At 40.7% G+C, this 21,663-nt stretch overlaps 1 protein-coding gene across 5 annotated transcripts in view; it reads right to left on the bottom strand.

The window, feature by feature from the left end:
• The window catches only part of LOC117250035 (nck-associated protein 5-like), a 253,092-nt gene that overhangs the window by 62,262 nt on the left and 169,167 nt on the right, over positions 1–21,663 (bottom strand). For all 5 annotated transcript variants that reach the window (XM_078165590.1, XM_078165589.1, XM_033615986.2 and 2 more), the window contains one exon: positions 9,088–9,178. In XM_078165590.1, the coding sequence (XP_078021716.1) occupies positions 9,088–9,178 (91 nt within the window). The remainder of the gene's footprint in view (positions 1–9,087; positions 9,179–21,663) is intronic.

The following is a 21,663-nucleotide window of genomic DNA, read 5'->3' as shown; positions in this document are numbered from 1 at the left end:
CCCCACAAATGCTGAAATGAATCCTTCACCCTTGACGGCAGAAATTCCAAACAATTCTGGGCCTTTGAAGGAAATTATTGATTTTTTTAATTTGTATTTTTTCTCTTGTGTAATCGAATTCCCTTCGACCACAATTAGTCAGAAGCATTGATAAATGCTTGTTGTTAACAAAAGTTGGTTAAAAAAAAGTTTGTTCTTTTTAAGTGGGCACTTTTTGAAAGAAAAAACGTGTCTTTCATTCATATTTTATTTATTGATTTATTCATGTATTTATTGATTTATTCATTCATTTATGTTTTTTATTTTCATTATTTTTATTTATTTATTAATCTATTTATTTATTTTGCTTGCATGTGACTCCTTTATTAATTTAATTTAATTTATTTTGTTAAAATTTTGTACCACATGTACATTGTCAATTTGATCATTTTTTACAAAGTAGTTTTAGTTAATCAGATTTCTTCTAAGGGTAGCTTTACTGCAGTTCAGCTTCTTTCAGTGTGAAGCAATTGGTAGCTTGCATAGGTTTCAAGTAGCTTGTAAAGTTGTCAAAAACATCAGTTTATCAATCCAAATTGATTCTGATATAGTAGAAAGACTTTCAATTTGCATTTTCCACAGTATCAATACCAGCTACACTTTCTCACTGTTTCTTTTTTATCAGTGTTTACGGAAGTCATTCTGCTGTTCTCTGCTCCTAACCAGATATGGCATTGTTTTCATATTATGGCCTTACTATATTTATCTTTTAATAAAAAAAATTAAATACTATGCCCTTAATGTCAATTTCTCTCCGTGGTATTGGAAATGATATTATTGGTTATTATTATTATTATTGGTATTTTTTCTCTTATCTAACACAAGTATCTTCAGCAACCCTGTTTACATCACTGTAAATTGCATATCTTTGGTTTATGGGCTGTTGGAAGGAGAAAACAAGCAATTTCAAACCATGACCTCAGGCTCTTGAGAAACCATAAAGGGCATTCTACACTATTTTCTGCATTTTATACGCTAAACTAGTGGCCATGACCACTCATCATGGGTTGAGTATGCCTCATGTGTATATATGAGCTGATAGCAGCTCAACTACAGAGTGATTTTCTGCGCTTTAACTCACAGATTGTTTCATCTGAATAACTGTTTAGAGGTCTGAAGAGGTAAAACTTTTCCATTATCTCACAAGAAAAAAATCAGCCTATTCCAGCTGACATTGGGTCAGTAAACAGGGTTGGGGCCTCTCAGAGAGGCAGGGAACACCCTGGATAGGTCACCAGACTATAACAGGGCTGACACATAGAGACAGACATCCATTCACACTCACATTCACACCTACAGCCAATTAAGAGACACCCATTAACCTAACATGCATGTCTTTGGACTGTGGGAGCAAGCCGGAGTACCCAGAGAAAACCCACCACTGTGCTTCCTGGGTGTGGTTCAGTAGAAAGAAAATATTTTCCTACATGAAACTGTTCACAACAAGGTCTGTGGATTATCTTGAGTAACCAGGTCATGATTTCTGGAAAGCGAAATTGCTTGTGAGTTTCTCAAATTTAAGTTTTGGGCGCTTTGAGCACCACAAGCTGAGTGCCATCTAGTTTCAATTATCTTAGTGAGAAAGCAGACATCTCTTGGGCCGATACTTCCAACACTCAGCTGCTCACACCAAAACAATCTTATCTTATAAACAGCACTACAGGTAAGATGAAAAGTATGTATTTCTGATTTTGGGATGAACGTCCCTGTAAGGCATTTTATAATTCAGTTTGGCTGGCTATGAATTATACCAAAAAGAGATTTATTTTCTTCTTCTAAACCTCTCAGATTGTTTCATTAGAATACCTCTTTGAGGCCTGAAAAGTACAAAGAAAGATGACATAAAAGTCAGAAAGAGAGGATCTAAACCTAAGTAACAAAACAGCTTTGACATGTGCTGTGAATGAAGTAGTGCTATCTTTTCTGCAAATGAGTTATTCAGTTCTTAGAGAGTGATATATCACTGTGCACACCCACTACATTTTTCATCCCTGAGCTGAGCTTTGACAGATAATTGTCAAACCTGAAGATACCTATGGTTAATGTGCCGGACACAGCTGAGGTTAGCAGCTCTAATGGATGGCTGCAGCTCGTCTTTTATATATCCAAATGCAGCACAGAACAAGATACTTCTTTCTAATAGGAATTGGAAATAATGTCCTTCAGTGCACTTTGTTTTCAGCTTGATCCAATCTCCTCTAAACATATATTAGGTTTTCAATCTTGCTTGATTCCATCAGACAATTGAGTTCGAGGCAATTCTTTAAAGTCACGCTTTATAAGTTTGCTTTTGTTTGCCGGGGCTTGCCTGTGGAGTCTGCGGTTTGCTTTGAGAGACTGCTCATCAGACAGCGTTAAAGGGCTCGGTAATAATCTCCGTAGAGAGAGTCTGGAGTGGGAGAGGGGAGGAAACCTTGTCCCTCACGCTGCCCTTTCAAGTTATTGAGTTTGTCTGCTGAACACACAGAATACAGCTGCAGCAGGAGCACGTTGCTGCGGAGGAATAGATGTGGTATTCTGTTATACAGCTACTGGGAATACTATAATAACCCTCCAAGTTTATCCTCTTTGACTGCTGAACAGAAGAGCAAAGTATGTCTACATGCAGTACAGTAAATACTGTATATCAGAGTGGAAAATAATCTCTTTAAATATTTAAGTCCAATAGCTGAGAATCTTCTGGAACACAATTTTGAGGACTTAGATTTGACTGATATGTTTTTCCATAAAGAGTTACATCACTAAATCAACACCGTATTTCTGCATGTGTCAGAATGAAAGAGGATACTAGTGGCAAAAACATGTTTTGAGCTAAATGCTAACATCAGCATGTTCACAATGATATTGTTTACAATCTGATACAATGGCAATTAGCACTTAATATAAAGTGCAGCTGAGGCTGATGTTAATGTCATTACTTTTGTAGGAATATGGTCATAAAGAAGAGACCGGCATTGCTGTCTCTGTAGAGTCAAGCTGCTGGCATGGCAAAAAAAATAGCTTACAGTTGATATCAGAGTGAAGGTTAATTGATTAAAGAGCACTTTAGGAAGATTGGAGTTAAAGTTAAGGTGACAGCAACTGACAATCCAGCCCGTTTATCAGAGAAAACACTGGCATCTTACATTTTTGCAAACTACTGAGATGTAATATTTGTACATTTCATAAGTAGCAAATCAACATTTCTACAGTAATTTAGTTCTGTTCTGTATACGAGATGACTTTGTGATTAAGAGCTGGAGGGGATGTCTCAGCGAGACGGCTGCCAAACAGCAGACCATTGTTTGAGACCAGCAAAAAACAAGTTATTTTTTTAGTAAGACATCTGGGCATTCCAATCAGCAACTGTGGCAACAAGACCAGGTATTTTTAAGCAAGACATTTGGGAATTTCCAGCTGTGATTGTGGCACCAAAACTAGGTATTTTTTAGCAGGAAATCTGGGAATATTCAGCTGCAATTGTGGCACCAAAAACCAGGCGTTTCTTTAGTGAGACACTGGGGCCTTTCCAGCTGCAATTGTGGCACCAAAACTGGGTATTTCTTGTGAGATATTGGGACATTTCCAGCTGTGACTGAAAAACAAAACAATGTTTCTTAGCGAGACAGTGGGACATGTCCTGCTGTGACTGTGGCACCAAAACCAGGTGTTTTTAGCAAGACATTGGGGCATTTCCAGCCATGATTGTGGCACCAAAACCAAATATTTTTTAGGAATACATCTTGGCATTTCCAGCTGCAATTGTGGTACCAAAACCAGGTGGTTTTTTAGCAAGACATCTGGTGTCCGTTTCACAAAACAGGTTCAACAAACTCTGAGTCAAATCCTGAACTCTGAGTTGATCTACTCTGAGATAGGAAACTCTGAGTTTCTGGTTCCAGAACAGCTGATTTGAATCAGTTTAATCAACTCGGAGTAGTTTCACCTGGAGTTAAGCGCGTGCACCACAACTATAAAAAGCCAGCATTAATGGAGCCCCGATTCGACGAGTCACCATGGCAACGGGGACGGGGAGGGCTGCGTTTTTCACCCCACTAGAATAAGAAATCTTAATGCACTCATACTGCAAGTTTGAACACGTTTTCAAAAAGAAGTGCAACACCGCTGCAGCTGCAAAAGTGAGGGAGACGGCGTGGGAGAATGCATAAGTTTAAATGTAGTCCTTTGCAATCACAATAATACAAAACCCAAAACCAGTGAAGTTGGCACATTGTGTAAACCGTAAATAAAAACAGAATACAATGATTTGCAAATCCTTTTCAACCTATATTCAATTGAATACACTGCAAAGACAAGTTACTTAATGTTTGAACAGGTAAACTTTGTAATTTTTTGCAAATATTAGCTCATTTGGAATTTGATGCCTGCAACATGTTTCAAAAAAGCTGGCACAAGTGGCAAAAAAGACTGAGAAAGTTGAGGAATGCTCATCAAACACTTATTTGGAACATCCCACAGGTGAACAGGCTAATTGGGAACAGGTGGGTGCCATGATTGGGTATAAAAGCAGCTTCCCTGAAATGCTCAGTCATTCACAAACAAGGATGGGGCGAACAAATGCGTGAGCTGATTGTCGAACAGTTTAAGAACAACATTCCTCAACGAGCTATTGCAAGAAATTTAGGGATTTCATCATCTACGGTCCGTAATATCGTCAAAAGGTTCAGAGAATCTGGAGAAATCACTGCACGTAAGCGACAAGGCCGAAAACCAACATTGAATGCCCGTGACCTTCGATCCCTCAGGCGGTACTGCATCAAAAACCGACATCAGTGTGTAAAGGACATCACCACATGGGCTCAGGAACACTTCAGAAAACCACTGTCAGTAACTACAGTTCGTCGCTACATCTGCAAGTGCAAGTTAAAACTCTACAATGCAAAGCGAAAGCCATTCATCAACAGCACCCAGAAAGAGCTCATCTAAGATGGACTGATGCAAAGTGGAAAAGTGTTCTGTGGTCTGACGAGTCCACATTTCAAATTGTTTTTGGAAACTGTGGACGTCGTGTCCTCCGGACCAAAGAGGAAAAGAACCATCCGGACTGTTATAGGCGCAAAGTTCAAAAGCCAGCATCTGTGATGGTATGGGGGTGTATTAGTGCCCAAGGCATGGGCAACTTACACATATGTGAAGGCACCATTAATGCTGAAAGGTACATACAGGTTTTGGAGCAACATATGTTGCCATCCAAGCAACGTCTTTTTCATGGACGCCCCTGCTTATTTCAGCAAGACAATGCCAAGCCACATTCTGCACGTGTTACAACAGCATGGCTCCATAGTAAAAGAGTGCGGGTACTAGACTGGCCTGCCTGTAGTCCAGACCTGTCTCCCATTGAAAATGTGTGGCGCATTATGAAGCGTAAAATACGACAACGGAGACCCCGGACTGTTGAACAACTTAAGCTGTACATCAAGCAAGAATGGGAAAGAGTTCCACCTGAAAAGCTTTAAAAATTGGTCTCCTCAGTTCCCAAACGTTTACTGAGTGTCGTTAAAAGGAAAGGCGATGTAACACAGTGGTAAAAAGGCCCCTGTGCCAACTTTTTTGCAATGTGTTGCTGCCTTTAAATTCTAAGTTAATGATTATTTGCAAAAAAAAAATAAAGTTTCTCAGTTTGAACATTAAACATCTTGTCTTTGCAGTGTATTCAATTGAATATAAGTTGAAAAGGATTTGCAAATCATTGTATTCTGTTTTTATCTACGATTTACATAACGTGCCAACTTCACTGATTTTGGGTTTTGTATTACAGGGGAAAACTGCTTGAATGGTAGCCTATTAATTTATTTCATTTAAGTGCAATCCCGCGGGGGAGAAGCGCACTTGGCAGCAGTTTAAGATGAAATATAAAAACATTGTTCAAACAGGTAAGGCTCAGCATAATCTCATGGGGGTACCTCATTTTGATCATGTTTTACATTGTAAAGTAAATATTAAGTGGCTGTTTGACTGTGCAGTTGTTTTATCCCCAACATAATGCTGTTTTCACACACATAAATGTCTTCTCATCTATATCATGTTCTGTTAAATAATTAAGACCATTTAAACTAACACAGACTTCTACTCAGCCAACAGAAAGAAGGCAGATGCCCATAAAACGAGCACACTTTTCTGACCGCCCCGCATAAAGTTGCCTTACTCAAGTGCTCAGCATCTCCGACATTGTATAAAAAACTTCCATTTGCAAAGAAACACAGCGCATTTTTATACAGTATGAGCGCAACACACAATATCTGCTGGGATGTAGGAGCATGACTACGATTGGTAATGTTGCAAATAAGGACGGATTAGGTTGTGTAGATGATGGACTGTGACGTGAAACGGTACCGCTCAAAAAGATAATTGTGTGGAAATGCTAAAACATCTATGCGCGGTCTGATAACCATCTCCTGACGAATATTTAATTCTCTGCGCAGTCTTCATCCACGGGATCGTTATCAAAAGGACATGCCATGTTAGTGAAAAAAGTCGCCACCTACTGTGCCTAATGGACTTCTAATACTGACTCTGATTTAAATTTAAATGATTTTTTTTAATGACAGACGGCAGAACTAGGCTACGCCAAAACTCGCCTGCTGACTGAATGAATGAGGAAATCAAATGGAGTGTGTGGCTCTGAAAGAGGGCGGAGACAGAGAGAAACTCGAGGTTCATTGAGAAAAACCTGGTCCCGACCAGGTTAGGTTCACAGAGTCTGTTACTACGGTAACTGACCAAGAGCTTAAGTTACCTCTCTCTCTGAAACAGGCTAGAGTTACCCCTCTTTCTCTGGTTTGAGTTACCTCCCTTTTTGAAACAGAAAACTCATTTTCCCTCATTTCAGGGTTAACAGACTCTGAGTTTTCACTAAACCTGCTTTGTGAAACGGACCCCTGGTTATATCTGGCTGTGTTTGTGGCACCGAAACCAGGTATTTTTTAGCAAAACATCTGGGCATCTCCAGCCATGATTGAGGCACAATAAAGGGTATTTTTTGGCAAAACATCAGGGCATTTCCAGCTGCAAATGTAGCACCAAAACTGGGTGTTTTTGAATGAGACATCTGGGAATTCACAGGCCTAATTGTGGCACCAAAACTGCATGTTTTTTATCAGGGGACCAAAACATATTTGTGGGGACAAAAATGGGTATTTTAAGCCAATGACATGATGTTTTCCTGACCATATTTAAGTGTTTTTTGAGTCCAAATCTAACCACACATGAACTGCAGCATTGTTGAAACATACAAAATCATACAGTTTCAACATATCTGCTAAATAATAACTTACAAATGTTCCATATCTGTGGTTTGCAGAAAAGTCCAATGTAGAAATGCATTTAAATAATTTAATCAATTTAATTTTGTGTATTTACATTTAGTAATTACCTGTCTATTTTTAGTATATTTTATCGGTGGTGGCAGAGTCTGCCATTACCATGCTGGATTCAGATTGCCTACCTAAACGTGAGGGATTCAGGCATTTAATCCACTGCGGGTTAATCTAACTGATATCAGCCTCCCTGATTATTGCCCAATTAGACACTGCTTAACAAAACATTTCCAGAAATGTACAATGCCAAAATTATTTCTGGAGACTGGGTCATACATTTGGAATTAGAATTTAATCTGTTTCAATTTCTACTCCTATCATTAGATTATTTCAGCTGAAACAACTCTCTTGAACAGTATCAACAAAAGTAGTGCTAAAATAATTTGTCAATTAATCAATCAAAGATTCAATCAATGGCAAATTAATGAAGAAAAATGAAGACATCTAAATCCTTTAACTACAAAGACGGCCAAACATTCTTTGGTTCCAGCTTCTCAAATGTGAAAATGTGCTGCTTTTCTCTGTTTCATATCACTGTAAATTAAATGTACTTGGTATTTTATAGACTTTATAATTAATTTATAAACCAAGAAAACAGTTGCAGTGAGGATTTTGGGTTGAAAATATTTACTCTGTGCCTCCACACACCACTTCAAACTCCACTTCCTATCACCTTTGTCACTCTCTTTCTCACATAATCCGTTTGTGGTGGGGAACCATGCAAAGGATTACTCTGTGTGCACAGACAGCATTATTTGCATATTTACATACATTTGTATTCTTGTCACATGAATTTCAGACTGCACTGTAGAGTCATATTTTCATTATAAAGCTTTTGCAACTCAGGACAACTTACAGCGCATCAATCTATTATCACTGCTGCTAATCCCGCATTTCACATTCCTCTCGTAAAGCAACTGGCATTTAATCTTATAGTGCTCATTTTTTATTCTGCCCACTTTTATTTCCGCTCATCATTCAAAGATTTTCTACGTATATTTCCATCTTTTATTCACAGTGATGAACACATGTATTCATTTATAAAAACACTCTTTTTATTGCATGCTTGCTGAACTAGTGATGCCCTTTTCTTCTATTCCTTGGAGGCATTTTGCTGCTGGATGTTAAAAAAAAAACACTAATTTGGTTGCTGCTTTATGGACACTAAAGTCGTCATATGCTTCGAATGTGGCATAAAAGAAATATTTGTGTGGTGCTGATTCTGGATAAATACTTAAAGAGGTATTTTTAAGTCTACAAATGAATGCATCACACAGAATTTGAAGCAAACTTAGGCTCTCGGAAACACAAGTGAATAACAACAGTGATGATAAACAGACTGAGGCAACAGCATTTCAGCGCTGCAATGCCGTGTAAACACGTCAAGCTCCAAATTGTGAAGCACGACCCCAGAGGTGACCCAGTGCTTCAGAAGTATGTGGTATTCTTTCTGCCTCTTTGCTCAATCCCAGCAGCTATTTCTCTTATGTAACAGGGTCAGCGATGAACGCTCTTACCTTGGCTCAGTCTAGCTTTTTTCAACACTGTCTGAGATGAAGAATACGAGGAGGGAGATACAACTGAAGATACCTACAAAATGACCACTGCCACATTGGAGAGTAAATACAGAAAATGAGTACGTATCATCAGTGACCTCAATGCCTCCTTATTTAGACTCTCTCTACACGGTCAATTTAGTCTCACTGAATGACCACAGGAGGTTGAAGTGTACCTTGTAGGCCTTCATGATGTCCACTGTGTCCACAGCAGTCTGCTCCACAACGCCCTGATTCTGCAGCAGCGACCGCACCGTCTCTTCCATCCTGCACACAAAACACATACCATTGTTAAGGACAAACAATGTATTTCATCATTTAAAGGAAGACTGCACCCCCAAAATGAATATTTGTATATCAGTAACTCATCCCGTGTTAGGTTGAATTAACGGGAAAAAAAAAGTTTTTCTTGCATGTCTCCATGGTGAACGAAGAATCCAAAAATGGAGAAAACTCTTGATGAATTAAAGTCATAAGGGTCCACATTAAACAATAGCAAAACGATATAAAAACATCCTTTAATAAACTCTCACACATCTCAGTCAGTATAATCCAACCTATGCTCTCTTCAAAGCCAGACTCCATTGACAAAAACAGTAATTTTACCTCTATGAACACAGGAGCTGCTGTCTACCACTACCTCCATCAGTTAGTTTGTGTGTGTTATTGTGTGACTTTGGTGTTTTAAAAGTTTAGTACGAAATCACCAAAATCACACCATAGCTAAGCAATGTATTGTTGTACGCTATATTTAAAATATTTGCCATCAAACAGCCCTCTCCATTGGGGAACTGAACTTAAAGTGCAACGATTTAAGCTCGCTTTGAGACTCCATTGACAAACACAGTAATTTTACCTCACTGAACACAGGAGCTGCTGGTCTACCACTGCCTCGATTGTTAAGTTTGTTTGTGTTGTTGCGTGACTACTGCGAATCCTAACTAACCCTTTAAAACACCGAAGTCGCACAATAACAGAAACTAACTAACTGATCGAGGCAGTGGTAGACCAGCAGCTCCTGTGTTCAGTGAGGTATAATTACTGTTTTTGTCAATGGACTCTGGCTTTGAAGAGAGCCTCGATAAGTTTCACTTTCAGTTCAGTTCCCTGTTGGAAAGGGGTGTGTTTGGGAATTACTGAGCATATGAAAGGATAAATGAGTCACACAATAACACAAAAAAACTAACTGATGGAGGCAGTGGTAGACCAGTAGCAATTTCAATGTAACACAGGGTGAGTCATGATAAACAAATGGTCATTTGAGGGGTGAGGTGTTCCTTTAATTTGGAGGATTTGTTGGTTTCACACAAGACTTCAGATAATAAAACAAAAAGTACTGTCCCAGATCACCAGGACATTGTCTTTTGTAAGATTCTGCTGTTTAGCCAGTGGCAGTTTTTAGGCAGCCAGAGCTCCTCAGGCAAGTTGCTCCAAGGTATAACAGTGATACCAAAGGTCCAAACGTGCCTTGTTTTTAATGTCAACTGCAAAGCTGCCGGTGCAAACCTGCCCAAGGACCACAGGGTTATACTGGGTTAAAATGTCTGCAATGATGTGATGCACGAGCCACCAACTGCTTCAAAATGAAACTATAAACATCTAAAATGGGATCTATTTTCAAGCTGTTTTACACTTTTATTGGATGGTTTGTTGTTTGAAATGGATCATTGCATCCTTCAATTGTGATTGTCTTTTTTTTACACTTTCCATAAGCACACACACACACACACACACACACAAAGTGATAATAAAAAGGGACTGAATCGGTGCCAGAGACACAAGATGGATGATTTTTTTCTGGAATGAGTCCCAACTTCTGCTAAGATCACAATTCTGGGAACACTTCGTCCCAATGACTAGATTGAATACAAAATGTGCAAAAAAACAACACTTACAGACTTATTGTGTGTGATTTTGTAGCCGTATGTTTGTGTGTGTGTGTGTGTGTGTGTGTGTGTGTGTGCTGATGACTTGAATTAAGTGCAATCACAGCAGCCAACACTGAGCGAGTGACCTTGACCTTGAAGTCCTGTGTCTGCTCAAACCAATCTGAGCTTCTATTTTGTGCTGCTAACACTGCAAGATGCATGCAAAACAGGTGGTTAACAGCGCATGTGAAAAATGCGTCGGCCTATTTGCATCTGAATAAGTGCCACATGCCTTCTTTATCCCCGGAGCTGTAGGGTGAACTTTAACCCTGCGTGCACTCACTTTCTGATTCTGTGAAAAGAAGCTACAGCAGCACCAGATACCTAAAATGATCTTGGACCCAGCTGGGATCATGTAAACGTAAATGATCAGATAAAAGTGACATTCAGGAGCAGCGGAGGATGAGGAGTGACAGCCAGGCATTGTTGGAAGGCAACATCTTGACAAAAGAAGGGCTTTGACAGAGTCAGGTGGGAATCATCTGAATTTCATGACACTGTTTTCTTTTGCTGGCCTGATTCACAGTGAAGTTAAAGAAGACAAAGGAAAGGCTTCACTTGAAATCATGGTTCAAAATATGCTAATTTTAGAGAGGGATTCACCCAGTCTGTCAAATATCACTGCATTAGCAAGGACAATCACTTCCTCTTCTCTGCAGTCTCAAACCCCATGACTGTCATGGGCCTCATGCTACTTATCAAACCAGAAGTGTATGACAAGTGCATAAAATCACACAGAAAGAGAGCCCCCTAATTGTCGATCAAACGTTGGTCGACTAGAAAGTTCATTCGTCGGCAAGATTTCATTGGTCACTTAGTTGTAGAAAAAAAAAAGTGGAGCTCTATCAGGAGCTGTGCCTTGTCAAAATAAATTAAAACCTATATGACTGGACCATATGGGAATTTAATGTGAAAGGACAGACACAGGAAGAGGCCACGCTCAGCAGTCAGACAGGAGTCATGCAACAAACCAATCACAGCCGACAGATATCTTTCCCTTCTGTAAATATTCAGTCTGATAAACACGGAAAAGTTGATCATGTTAGTGCAGACTACATGGTAATGCAGGGCTACCCACAGCTTTACATCTGTCCCACGGACGATAGGCCTACACACGCTTGTTAAGGTTATTTAGCAACCTCAGAAGCAACCTGTCGCTGCGCTCTTGGAAGCTGGCACAAAGAAGGCACAAGAGTAGGCATGTGACGTGGCATGTGTATGGCCCCTAATTTCCAGGGCTGGTACCTGCGGTTATTCCACAGGCTAGTTAATAACATGTCGGGCAGGAAATCCAAAGTGTGGGATCATTTTGAGAAGGTGAAGGCCAACCCAAGGTGATATGTAAATCATCTTCATTCATCGACTACAAACATGACATATTATCTGAAACATGTAAGTAGCTACATGCCCATTAGCACAATCATTACTGCTTTGCCGACAGCGTCATTAACAGGCGGCTCACTCAGTGTATGACATGCACTTGTAGACAAAATATAGGCCTATATTAATGAAGGTTCATTAGTACAGTTTTGTATTTCTCTGTAATGAAGCACAGTGTTAACATCTCAAACCTTGAACTCAAACTGTTGTGTTGCCCCGCCCAAAATATAGAATTTAATGATTAAATTAATATCGTAAACATGCGGGTGACTTGTCGACTAATGGCTCTAAATGATGACACAATCATCTAGGAATACACTTTGTCAGGGGCAGCGCTACTTGCATCTGTACACAAAAAGTCATTTGTATTAATCTAAGATGAATCATTAAAGGAATAGTTAAACATTTGGGAAATTTCACTTATTATAGCTAGATGAGATAATTGAAACCACTCTCGTGTCCATCCGTTAAATATGGAAATGTGGCCAGCAGCTGGTTATCACTGCAGCCTGGCTCTGTCCAAGGGTAACAAAATCTGCCTACAAGCACCAAAGCTCACTAATTAAAATGTAATATCCTCTTTTCTTTAATCTGAATTTTAAAAATAACTATAAATAGTGTACACTTAAACACATAATAATTTTTCTAGGTGACTAAAATATGTTTTGCTGTAGCACCGTCCACTCGCTTAGCTTCCATGGCCGTAGACCTGCCTGCTTCTCCAAACTGGAGGCGTACCGACCGCCATCTACTGTAGGCACTACACTGATAAGTGCTCCATACAACTCACTTAAAAAACTATGAACTATCCCTTAAAGATTCACAACATATTTGTCAGTATATTCACACTGACTGTGGTATGCATGTGTTTTGTATGATAATTTCCTGGTAGTCGTGCACTGAACGGCCCTGGCAGTTGTGCGACAGCGGGTGAGAATGAGCACAGGCAGGCAGGGGTAGGGGTGGACGGTGCTAGCCGCACCATCTGTCCAGGCTGAGCCATAAAGCCGGCTGTAATCAGGCCGCTAGCTGCTGACTGAACAGTCGAAGAGGAAAGCAGGCAGGCAGGCGGGCAGGGCAGGCAGAGCTGGTGGCAGATTGCTCCAGTTCCTGCTTTAAATGCCGCCCTTAATCAGCACAATCTATGGAACAAAGAGGACGTGACGCGGACGGCTTTAGAGTCCGGAGATGCTGACAGTGGGTCAAGGACTAGCCGACATGCATGATCAGCATGGCAAGTAGGGGTGGTTCTCGGACTGAGGGGGATTTGGGCAGGTGACCACCTACAGATATAGCCACAGTGTGAGCCTCTTGTGTATTATGGTGACGTTCAGGTCACAGAGGTGAGCATCTGTTTTTCTGAGAGATAAATCCCTGGTGATCTTGCAGAAACCTGGAAGGTTCTTTAAAAGTCCTTAACTCTGGTTTGAAGGTGTTTCCAGAGACCTCGAGTACTCAGAAAGTATTTCCACTTTCTGCAGCACAATAATAAAAATCCCCCAAGTCCCAATTTTTAAAACACAGCCAAAAGTCTCAAGATACATGAGACGTACCCACCTGCTACTACAGATATAGCTATTATTGTACAGGACACACTATATTTTATATTTTATTGCCCTCTTGTTAACTGTTATGTTGAATTGGTCCACTAAAAACTACTAACAAGATGGCAGCAGAAGAAATGCGAGATACATGCCGGACAAATATGCAAATGTGGGATTTTTAAAATGAAACCTTAAGTGAGAAATGGCGGAAATATCATTAAACAAGGCGACAGATGGAGTCAGGATTATTCTAATGAATGAAAACATGTGCCAAATGAGCCGCGGATGCAATAAATGTAAAATCAAATGGATACCAGGGTTTGCTTTTGGAGCTGATGTGGTCATACACTCACAGCCATACCTGTGTAACTGTGACCTCAGCGACCTTCACATAACAGAGTGGCAGGAGGGTAAGAAATACTTTGATGCATTGGCATGCCTGCTTCATGTTATGGTTGGAAGAGGGGGTGTGGTGCTTCAGCGGAGGCAATTTTGAGAAGTCTGTGGCATTCTGGCACACCTGAAAGAGACTCTTTGTGTTTCTAAACAGAAGCTCTGGAGCTGCCTCGCTTACCATAGCGCTTTCTATTTCAAAGTCACACAGAGCACAGATGTGTTGCATCTCGCCGGACAGACTTTGACAGCAGCGAAAGACTAGTGAAAGACTTTGAAGTTGAGCGAAGGCGCTGAGGGACTGGAGACAGAAAGACTTGGTTCATTTGGAAGGAAGATTTATTCTATTCTGAGCCAAAAATGAGAAAAAAAATTTAAATAAAACTTCACTGTACTCTCCCATGTGCAGAAGGGGAGGGTGAGAGTGTTCGAGCACCTGGCCCTTTGCCTCTTGATGTCCAAACTGCCCTTTTATTTTTTTTAAGAAGGCAAGGCATGAGTAGCCTCTATCAAGAAGAGTGTTTACAACTTAATAGTAATTCAAGCTATAAATAAAATGAGGCTGCTGCCATCAGTCAGTTTCCATCACATTATGACCTCTCACTTGCCCTCTGTTGAGACACAGGATGCCACAGACAGACATTCATTGGCAACGTTTAGATGGCAAATTTGTGCAATTGATTATCACATTAAATTTATAGTATGAGCATTACACAGCATCACCTTCAAATCTTGCATCAGTTATGCAACATAAGTTTAACAGTGATCGTGACAACTGGTCCTTACTGTGACCAAGTGCGCTGTCATTTGGAATTTGATGCTTGTCTGTCACTGTATGGATGCTTGGAGCGGCCAAAAAGCAAAGACAGATCCTTATCAGCAATAATTTCTCACACTTTACATACTATCACAGCTGACACTGGGTGTCAGTTTGATGTCAAAAGACATTGGGCACTGACATTGGACAGACACTAAACTTTCCTTGAAATGAAAGAAATGAAATCTGATATACTTATCCCCACATTCATTATAATTTATCTATTTATTTTCCTTCTCTTGTCACCATCACAAGGTCATCCTAAGACAGCAGGGGTGGGGAGCGGAGGGAAGGGTTAGACAATAGGTCAATTTTTCTGTCGGTTTCAACCGCGGAATTGGTAAAACATAGGGACACATATGGATAAGATTTATTATAAATACTTTGCAAAGAAACTAAATAAAACTTAAATCAGCAAAAAAATTGATGTTGGCATCAGACGTCGTCCTGACATTGAATTTTAGTCACATGACGTCACAACATAAAATATCATCTTTGACCTGTCGTAAAATAACAACAACCTTTCCTTCATGGTTTTGCTAAAAGGACAACCCTGACTGTGACCACACAAAAGTTCATATGGTTACAGTTTTTGGTAAATATAAAAGTAAAGTCACCTCAAATTATGTTACTACTACACATTTATAACTTCCTCATCTTAAAAAATTACATAAAAAAGTCATTAAATGAAATTTTAAAAGGATTCCTGCTAAGGATGTCAAATTTTACGAGATGTTACTAAAAGGTGATACATTTAAAGGGAAAGTCTTTTAAAAATGACATTTTAACATTGATTATGTCCTTATATTTATTTGTCATAGCCATCCTATGGTTTTATCAAATTTGGGGTTTGTTGTAAGGTTCCATGTTACATGTTTTGGGTTCCTTTAATGGGTTCCTATAATTCAGCAGATTATGCTGTAAATTATGTTGTCCTTTCAAAATATTGTTCACCTTTTTACCTTTGAGTACTAACTCCTATAAAAGTCTCTGCTGCTCTGACATCAATATTTTCATACCTGTAGTTATCCATCTACTCTCAACTTAATGTTTCTAGCTCTGTGGTGAAGCGAAGTGAGGATCCTGCCTCACATTTTCCTCAGCAACTCATGCAGTGCAGCAACACAAATAAGAATGCTTTGCACAATTACCTCCCAGTAATCATTATCGATGTTGCACTGATTACAAATACCAACAAACTGCTATTTAACAGCACCAACAAAGCACTAATAATTCATCAGTACGTACGAGAGAGGTAATTAAGAGGCGATTCCAAAGCCATAAAAAAGTACAATAAAATAATAAAATTCAAGCAGTAAATCCTGCAAACAACAGAATGAGACACGTGTCCAGCAAAACATCCCATAAAATAAACGTTGTAATTTGTCATTACTGTAAAAACCTATTTATATGTGAGAGAGAGTCTGTTAAATGCTTATGATGGATGGACTATAACTCCCGGATGACAGAGCATTACTATACATAAAAAACACAGTCTTGCTGGGTGTGATTAATCTCAAAGTGCTCGCCAATGACCTATTGAAAGCATCATTCAGGGAAGGAGAGAAGAAAGGACGGACAAATGTGTGTGTTTTGAAGGGACACATGTGGAGGCGAAAGCAAATTCTGACTCCCCTGACCCTCTCGCTGCACAAGCTGAATTTCAAACGTTCGTCAGCAGTCCAGGAAATACAATTAAGGGTCCAATCAATTTTCAGCCTGAGGTCTGACGAGCTTCAGGCCAACACACCCCCTCTCCACCTCGCACAGGCTACAACTTTGATGTGACGGAGTGATGCATCATCAGAACACAGCGGGACAATTAGAGGTGAAATGCTGTGTGTCATCTGGAGCGCACAAACCTGCTGCGGTTAACATATGAAAAACTTCCTCTCTTCTTCCTCACTGTTTAGCTGTCCAAAGTCACAATGACTTCAAACGAAGAAGCGCTTTATTCAAAAGTGTTTCTATTCATTGAAACTGCAGTGGCTTTTCACAGCTCCAGTCTTCAATGACAAATTCCTTCACAGACTTGAATATGATCAAAGCGCTCCAAACCTCTATGGAAAGCTGACAATCTTAGCTCAAAACTTACCCCATCTTGAATTTCTCTCCATTTTTAATGCCGTTGCTTTTACGGAAAAAAGCCAGAAACACAGTGCAGACGTCCCTGAGCTCCATACGAAGAGGCATCCGTATGCACACCCAGCACTCTGCTCTCACGCCGCTATAAAGTGACCCAGATGCTGTTGCTGAAATGTGGGTCTCTAGGCTAAAATAGGCCATGCAGTCATCATATAAGCCTGAGTGCTTTTCGCTCAATCGACAGACAGCATGGTTTGTCCCGTGGCCGGGTCACCGAGTCAGCCTGACAGCAGATCTCCTGTTCTCATTTTCTACTTGCCGTGTCTCCAGTGTGTCATTATCTGACACTGGCTCTGTGCAAAGACAGTGATCTGGCAGGCAAAGACTTTCCCATATGTCCCACGTTAAGCCCTCTCTCTGAAGGAGAAGGGCCCCTGCTGGGAGGCAAGCAGGCCGGTAGTCTTGGATCAGACAGGAATCAAGCACGGGCTTGCAGGGATGAAGCACGGCTAAGGACAGGGATCCCCCTGTTTTGTCAGCCAGTGTGTGTACAAGTGTGTGCACGCAGTCGTGTGGGTCTTCACTGGTGATTAAGAGGCTTTGGCTTCACTAAAATCAACACTTTCCGTGCAAGAAGAAGCTAACACAGGGGCTGCATGCCAGAGATCTCTGCATGACATCTCAGATTTCTGGAGACGATCTTCTCTCTTTTCATTAACACAGTTTTTAGATGCTCGCTTGTTTATTTTAACCGTTGTTTCCCTGCCAATGACTGCTTGCATCTTTGCATGTTTCACAGCTCGGACCAGGCAGGAGCTGCTGATCTGCCCCCTGCTATGGTTGGATATTTGGGCTGCCAACATTCCTTGGCAGCAGCACATCAGCTACAGCATGTCTATATTCTGAATTAAATATATAATATAATAAGAGCCTGGCATTTATCACAGAAAACTTGGAAACAAGACTCAATATTTGATAAAGATAACATGGTAACTTTTTTAAGCTTCAGCCACAGAATTAACAGACACATACCTCTTAACATTTCACCTTAACAAGAGCTTCAAATGATGGAAAGTACCAGAGATAAGTAGAGATGCAACAGCTTTGCTGTGTCTGACTTTCACTTTATCAGCACTGTCAGCGGCTCAGGTCAGCCGAGACCCTCTAATCAGATTTGACCGGTGAACAATTGTAAAATCCTTAAGCTTCTGAAATGATAGGGAGAACAATCACCTGGTTGTGCGGCTGAATCGAGGCCATCGGGGGCCCTTACGTGACTGCTGCATCAGTGGCTACAATCGCCTTATCTGACCACGCTGAGGCCCTGCAAACTGTCCGTTTTGGCACAAGAATATTCCATTCTTCTTCCCGGACTCCTTTCCAGCAAACCACTTATGTACACCCACCGGGTGATTGCCTAGCTTAAACCCAACATTAAGCCACTCTTATCCTCTTAGAGCTGTTTTGCAGAAAACATGCAGAGGAGACCCTTTCTTAGACGTGACCTAAATGAAGACAGAGCCAACTGAACTACATGTTTTTGGGTGGAGGGCTTGGTCCGAGCCTTGAGGACAGTTCAGAGCTGTAAAACTCATGCACATCAGTCATGCGTGTTACGGCAGGGTAGCATTACAAAGGTCCTCGCCCCTCATGACCTTTAACCTTCACAACAAGACACACATGCCGCAGAAAAAAGAGATCAAGAGGCCAAAGTATTTAGTATTCCCTGACAGTCATATTTCATTTTGAAGAGCTTTTTTGGGTTTTCTTTTACAGCTTTATCAGAACACCCTCACAATTAAATGATGCGCATAAATATTAGTTTGTTGACCTCTTTTACCTGAACCCATTTAATCGCAAGGGTAACAACAGTTTTCAGTTATAAGGCTGTAACATTGTTACCGAATGATGTATCAATTCATCTCCAGCAAATACTGGATAATAAAGTGTCTCAATTAAATACGTGCAGTGTTGCATGTTTAGTGTAAAATTGTCACATGACCAGAGCTGTTTACTTCCTGGTTGCACCATGACGCGAGGTGGGCTGCATCTAAGCTCCCAAGCAAAAGGTTAGTAAACTTTGATACCATAAAGATAGGACAGAGATTTGTGGTACACATTATCTTCAAGGTGTCTAGTATTGATGTGCGGATTTGAAATTACTTAGCTTTGTTCAGTGGGGTCATGGAATGAGTGAACATGCTGACGGCAACAATAGTGACTGGTGGGATAACACAGTGTATCTAAATGTACCTCTGCACACACATAGTTCTCTTTCTACCTAACCTTCTACTCTTCCTTTTTTAGGTTCACTCTGAGTGACGTTTTGGATATGTGGGATCAAGGTGATGGCCCAGACAATGCATACAACCTTACAGTAGTCCCTCAAAATCAAAAAGATGTTGTCTTCAGTGATTGTGATAGCGATGGGTCAGATATAGACTATGAGTGGGAGACAGGCCTTTTGCCAGCCAGACTGAAATAGATCACGATAGGAACAACTTTATCAGTGATTATGACCTCGAGCCCATTTTCATTCCAAAGTCATTGAATATTGCCACTTTGACAGTGATTTCGGTGTCAGACACCTGGTGCCAAAACCTAACTTTTGCACCAGTATGTATGCCAAAGGTTGGGGTTGGGGTGCTGGCAGACCAGCAGGAAAGTCTGTATAGGGTGGGTAAGAGGACTGGAGGATGGGTCCAACAAACCCTGGACTTTCACCCAGGAGCTGAGTGTTCCCTTCCCAAATGCCAAACCGAGATGTTTTTTTCTAAACCCAAGCCTATGCTTTTGTTGATGTCATGGTATTGGTCGTGCATCCTGGAATGTCAACAGCAGATGCATAAGGATACCTAGCACAACCTATGTAAATGTAAAAGGCCACTGACAAAGTGGTGATATATGTACAGTACAGGCCAAAAGTTTGGACACACCTTCTCATTCAATGCGTTTTCTTTATTTTCATGACTATTTACATTGTAGATTCTCACTGAAGGCATCAAAACTATGAATGAACACATGTGGAGTTATGTACTTAACAAAAAAAGGTGAAATAACTGAAAACATATTTTATATTCTAGTTTCTTCAAAATAGCCACCCTTTGCTCTGATTACTGCTTTGCACACTCTTGGCATTCTCTCCATGAGCTTCAAGAGGTAGTCACCAGAAATGGTTTTCCAACAGTCTTGAAGGAGTTCCCAGAGGTGTTTAGCACTTGTTGGCCCCTTTGCTTTCACTCTGCGGTCCAGCTCACCCCAAACCATCTCGATTGGGTTCAGGTCCGGTGACTGTGGAGGCCAGGTCATTTGCCGCAGCACTCCATCACTCTCCTTCTTGGTCAAATAGCCCTTACACAGCCTGGAGGTGTGTTTGGGGTCATTGTCCTGTTGAAAAATAAATGATCGTCCAACTAAACGCAAACCGGATGGGATGGCATGTCGCTGCAGGATGCTGTGGTAGCCATGCTGGTTCAGTGTGCCTTCAATTTTGAATAAATCCCCAACAGTGTCACCAGCAAAACACCCCCACACCATCACACCTCCTCCTCCATGCTTCACAGTGGGAACCAGGCATGTGGAATCCATCCGTTCACCTTTTCTGCGTCTCACAAAGACACGGCGGTTGGAACCAAAGATCTCAAATTTGGACTCATCAGACCAAAGCACAGATTTCCACTGGTCCTTGTGTTTCTTGGCCCAAACAAATCTCTTCTGCTTGTTGCCTCTCCTTAGCAGTGGTTTCCTAGCAGCTATTTGACCATGAAGGCCTGATTGGCGCAGTCTCCTCTTAACAGTTGTTCTAGAGATGGGTCTGCTGCTAGAACTCTGTGTGGCATTCATCTGGTCTCTGATCTGAGCTGCTGTTAACTTGCGATTTCTGAGGCTGGTGACTCGGATGAACTTATCCTCAGAAGCAGAGGTGACTCTTGGTCTTCCTTTCCTGGGTCGGTCCTCATGTGTGCCAGTTTCGTTGTAGCGCTTGATGGTTTTTGCGACGCCACTTGGGGACACATTTAAAGTTTTTGCAATTTTCCGGACTGACTGACCTTCATTTCTTAAAGTAATGATGGCCACTCGTTTTTCTTTAGTTAGCTGATTGGTTCTTGCCATAATATGAATTTTAACAGTTGTCCAATAGGGCTGTCGGCTGTGTATTAACCTGACTTCTGCACAACACAACTGATGGTCCCAACCCCATTGATAAAGCAAGAAATTCCACTAATTAACCCTGATAAGGCACACCTGTGAAGTGGAAACCATTTCAGGTGACTACCTCTTGAAGCTCATGGAGAGAATGCCAAGAGTGTGCAAAGCAGTAATCAGAGCAAAGGGTGGCTATTTTGAAGAAACTAGAATATAAAACATGTTTTCAGTTATTTCACCTTTTTTTGTTAAGTACATAATTCCACATGTGTTCATTCATAGTTCTGATGCCTTCAGTGAGAATCTACAATGTAAATAGTCATGAAAATAAAGAAAACGCATTGAATGCGAAGGTGTGTCCAAACTTTTGGCCTGTACTGTATATACTGTATAAGGGGACTACGTGTAAAGAGTATAAATTATCCATAAACATATGGAGTGAAACAGATTTAAGCTCTT

This window comes from Epinephelus lanceolatus, chromosome 24 (assembly GCF_041903045.1).
Source record: "Epinephelus lanceolatus isolate andai-2023 chromosome 24, ASM4190304v1, whole genome shotgun sequence".
Classification (NCBI taxonomy): domain Eukaryota; kingdom Metazoa; phylum Chordata; class Actinopteri; order Perciformes; family Serranidae; genus Epinephelus; species Epinephelus lanceolatus.
The sequence above is the reverse complement of the archived record's forward strand: the minus strand, read 5'-3'. Positions and strand labels throughout refer to the sequence as shown.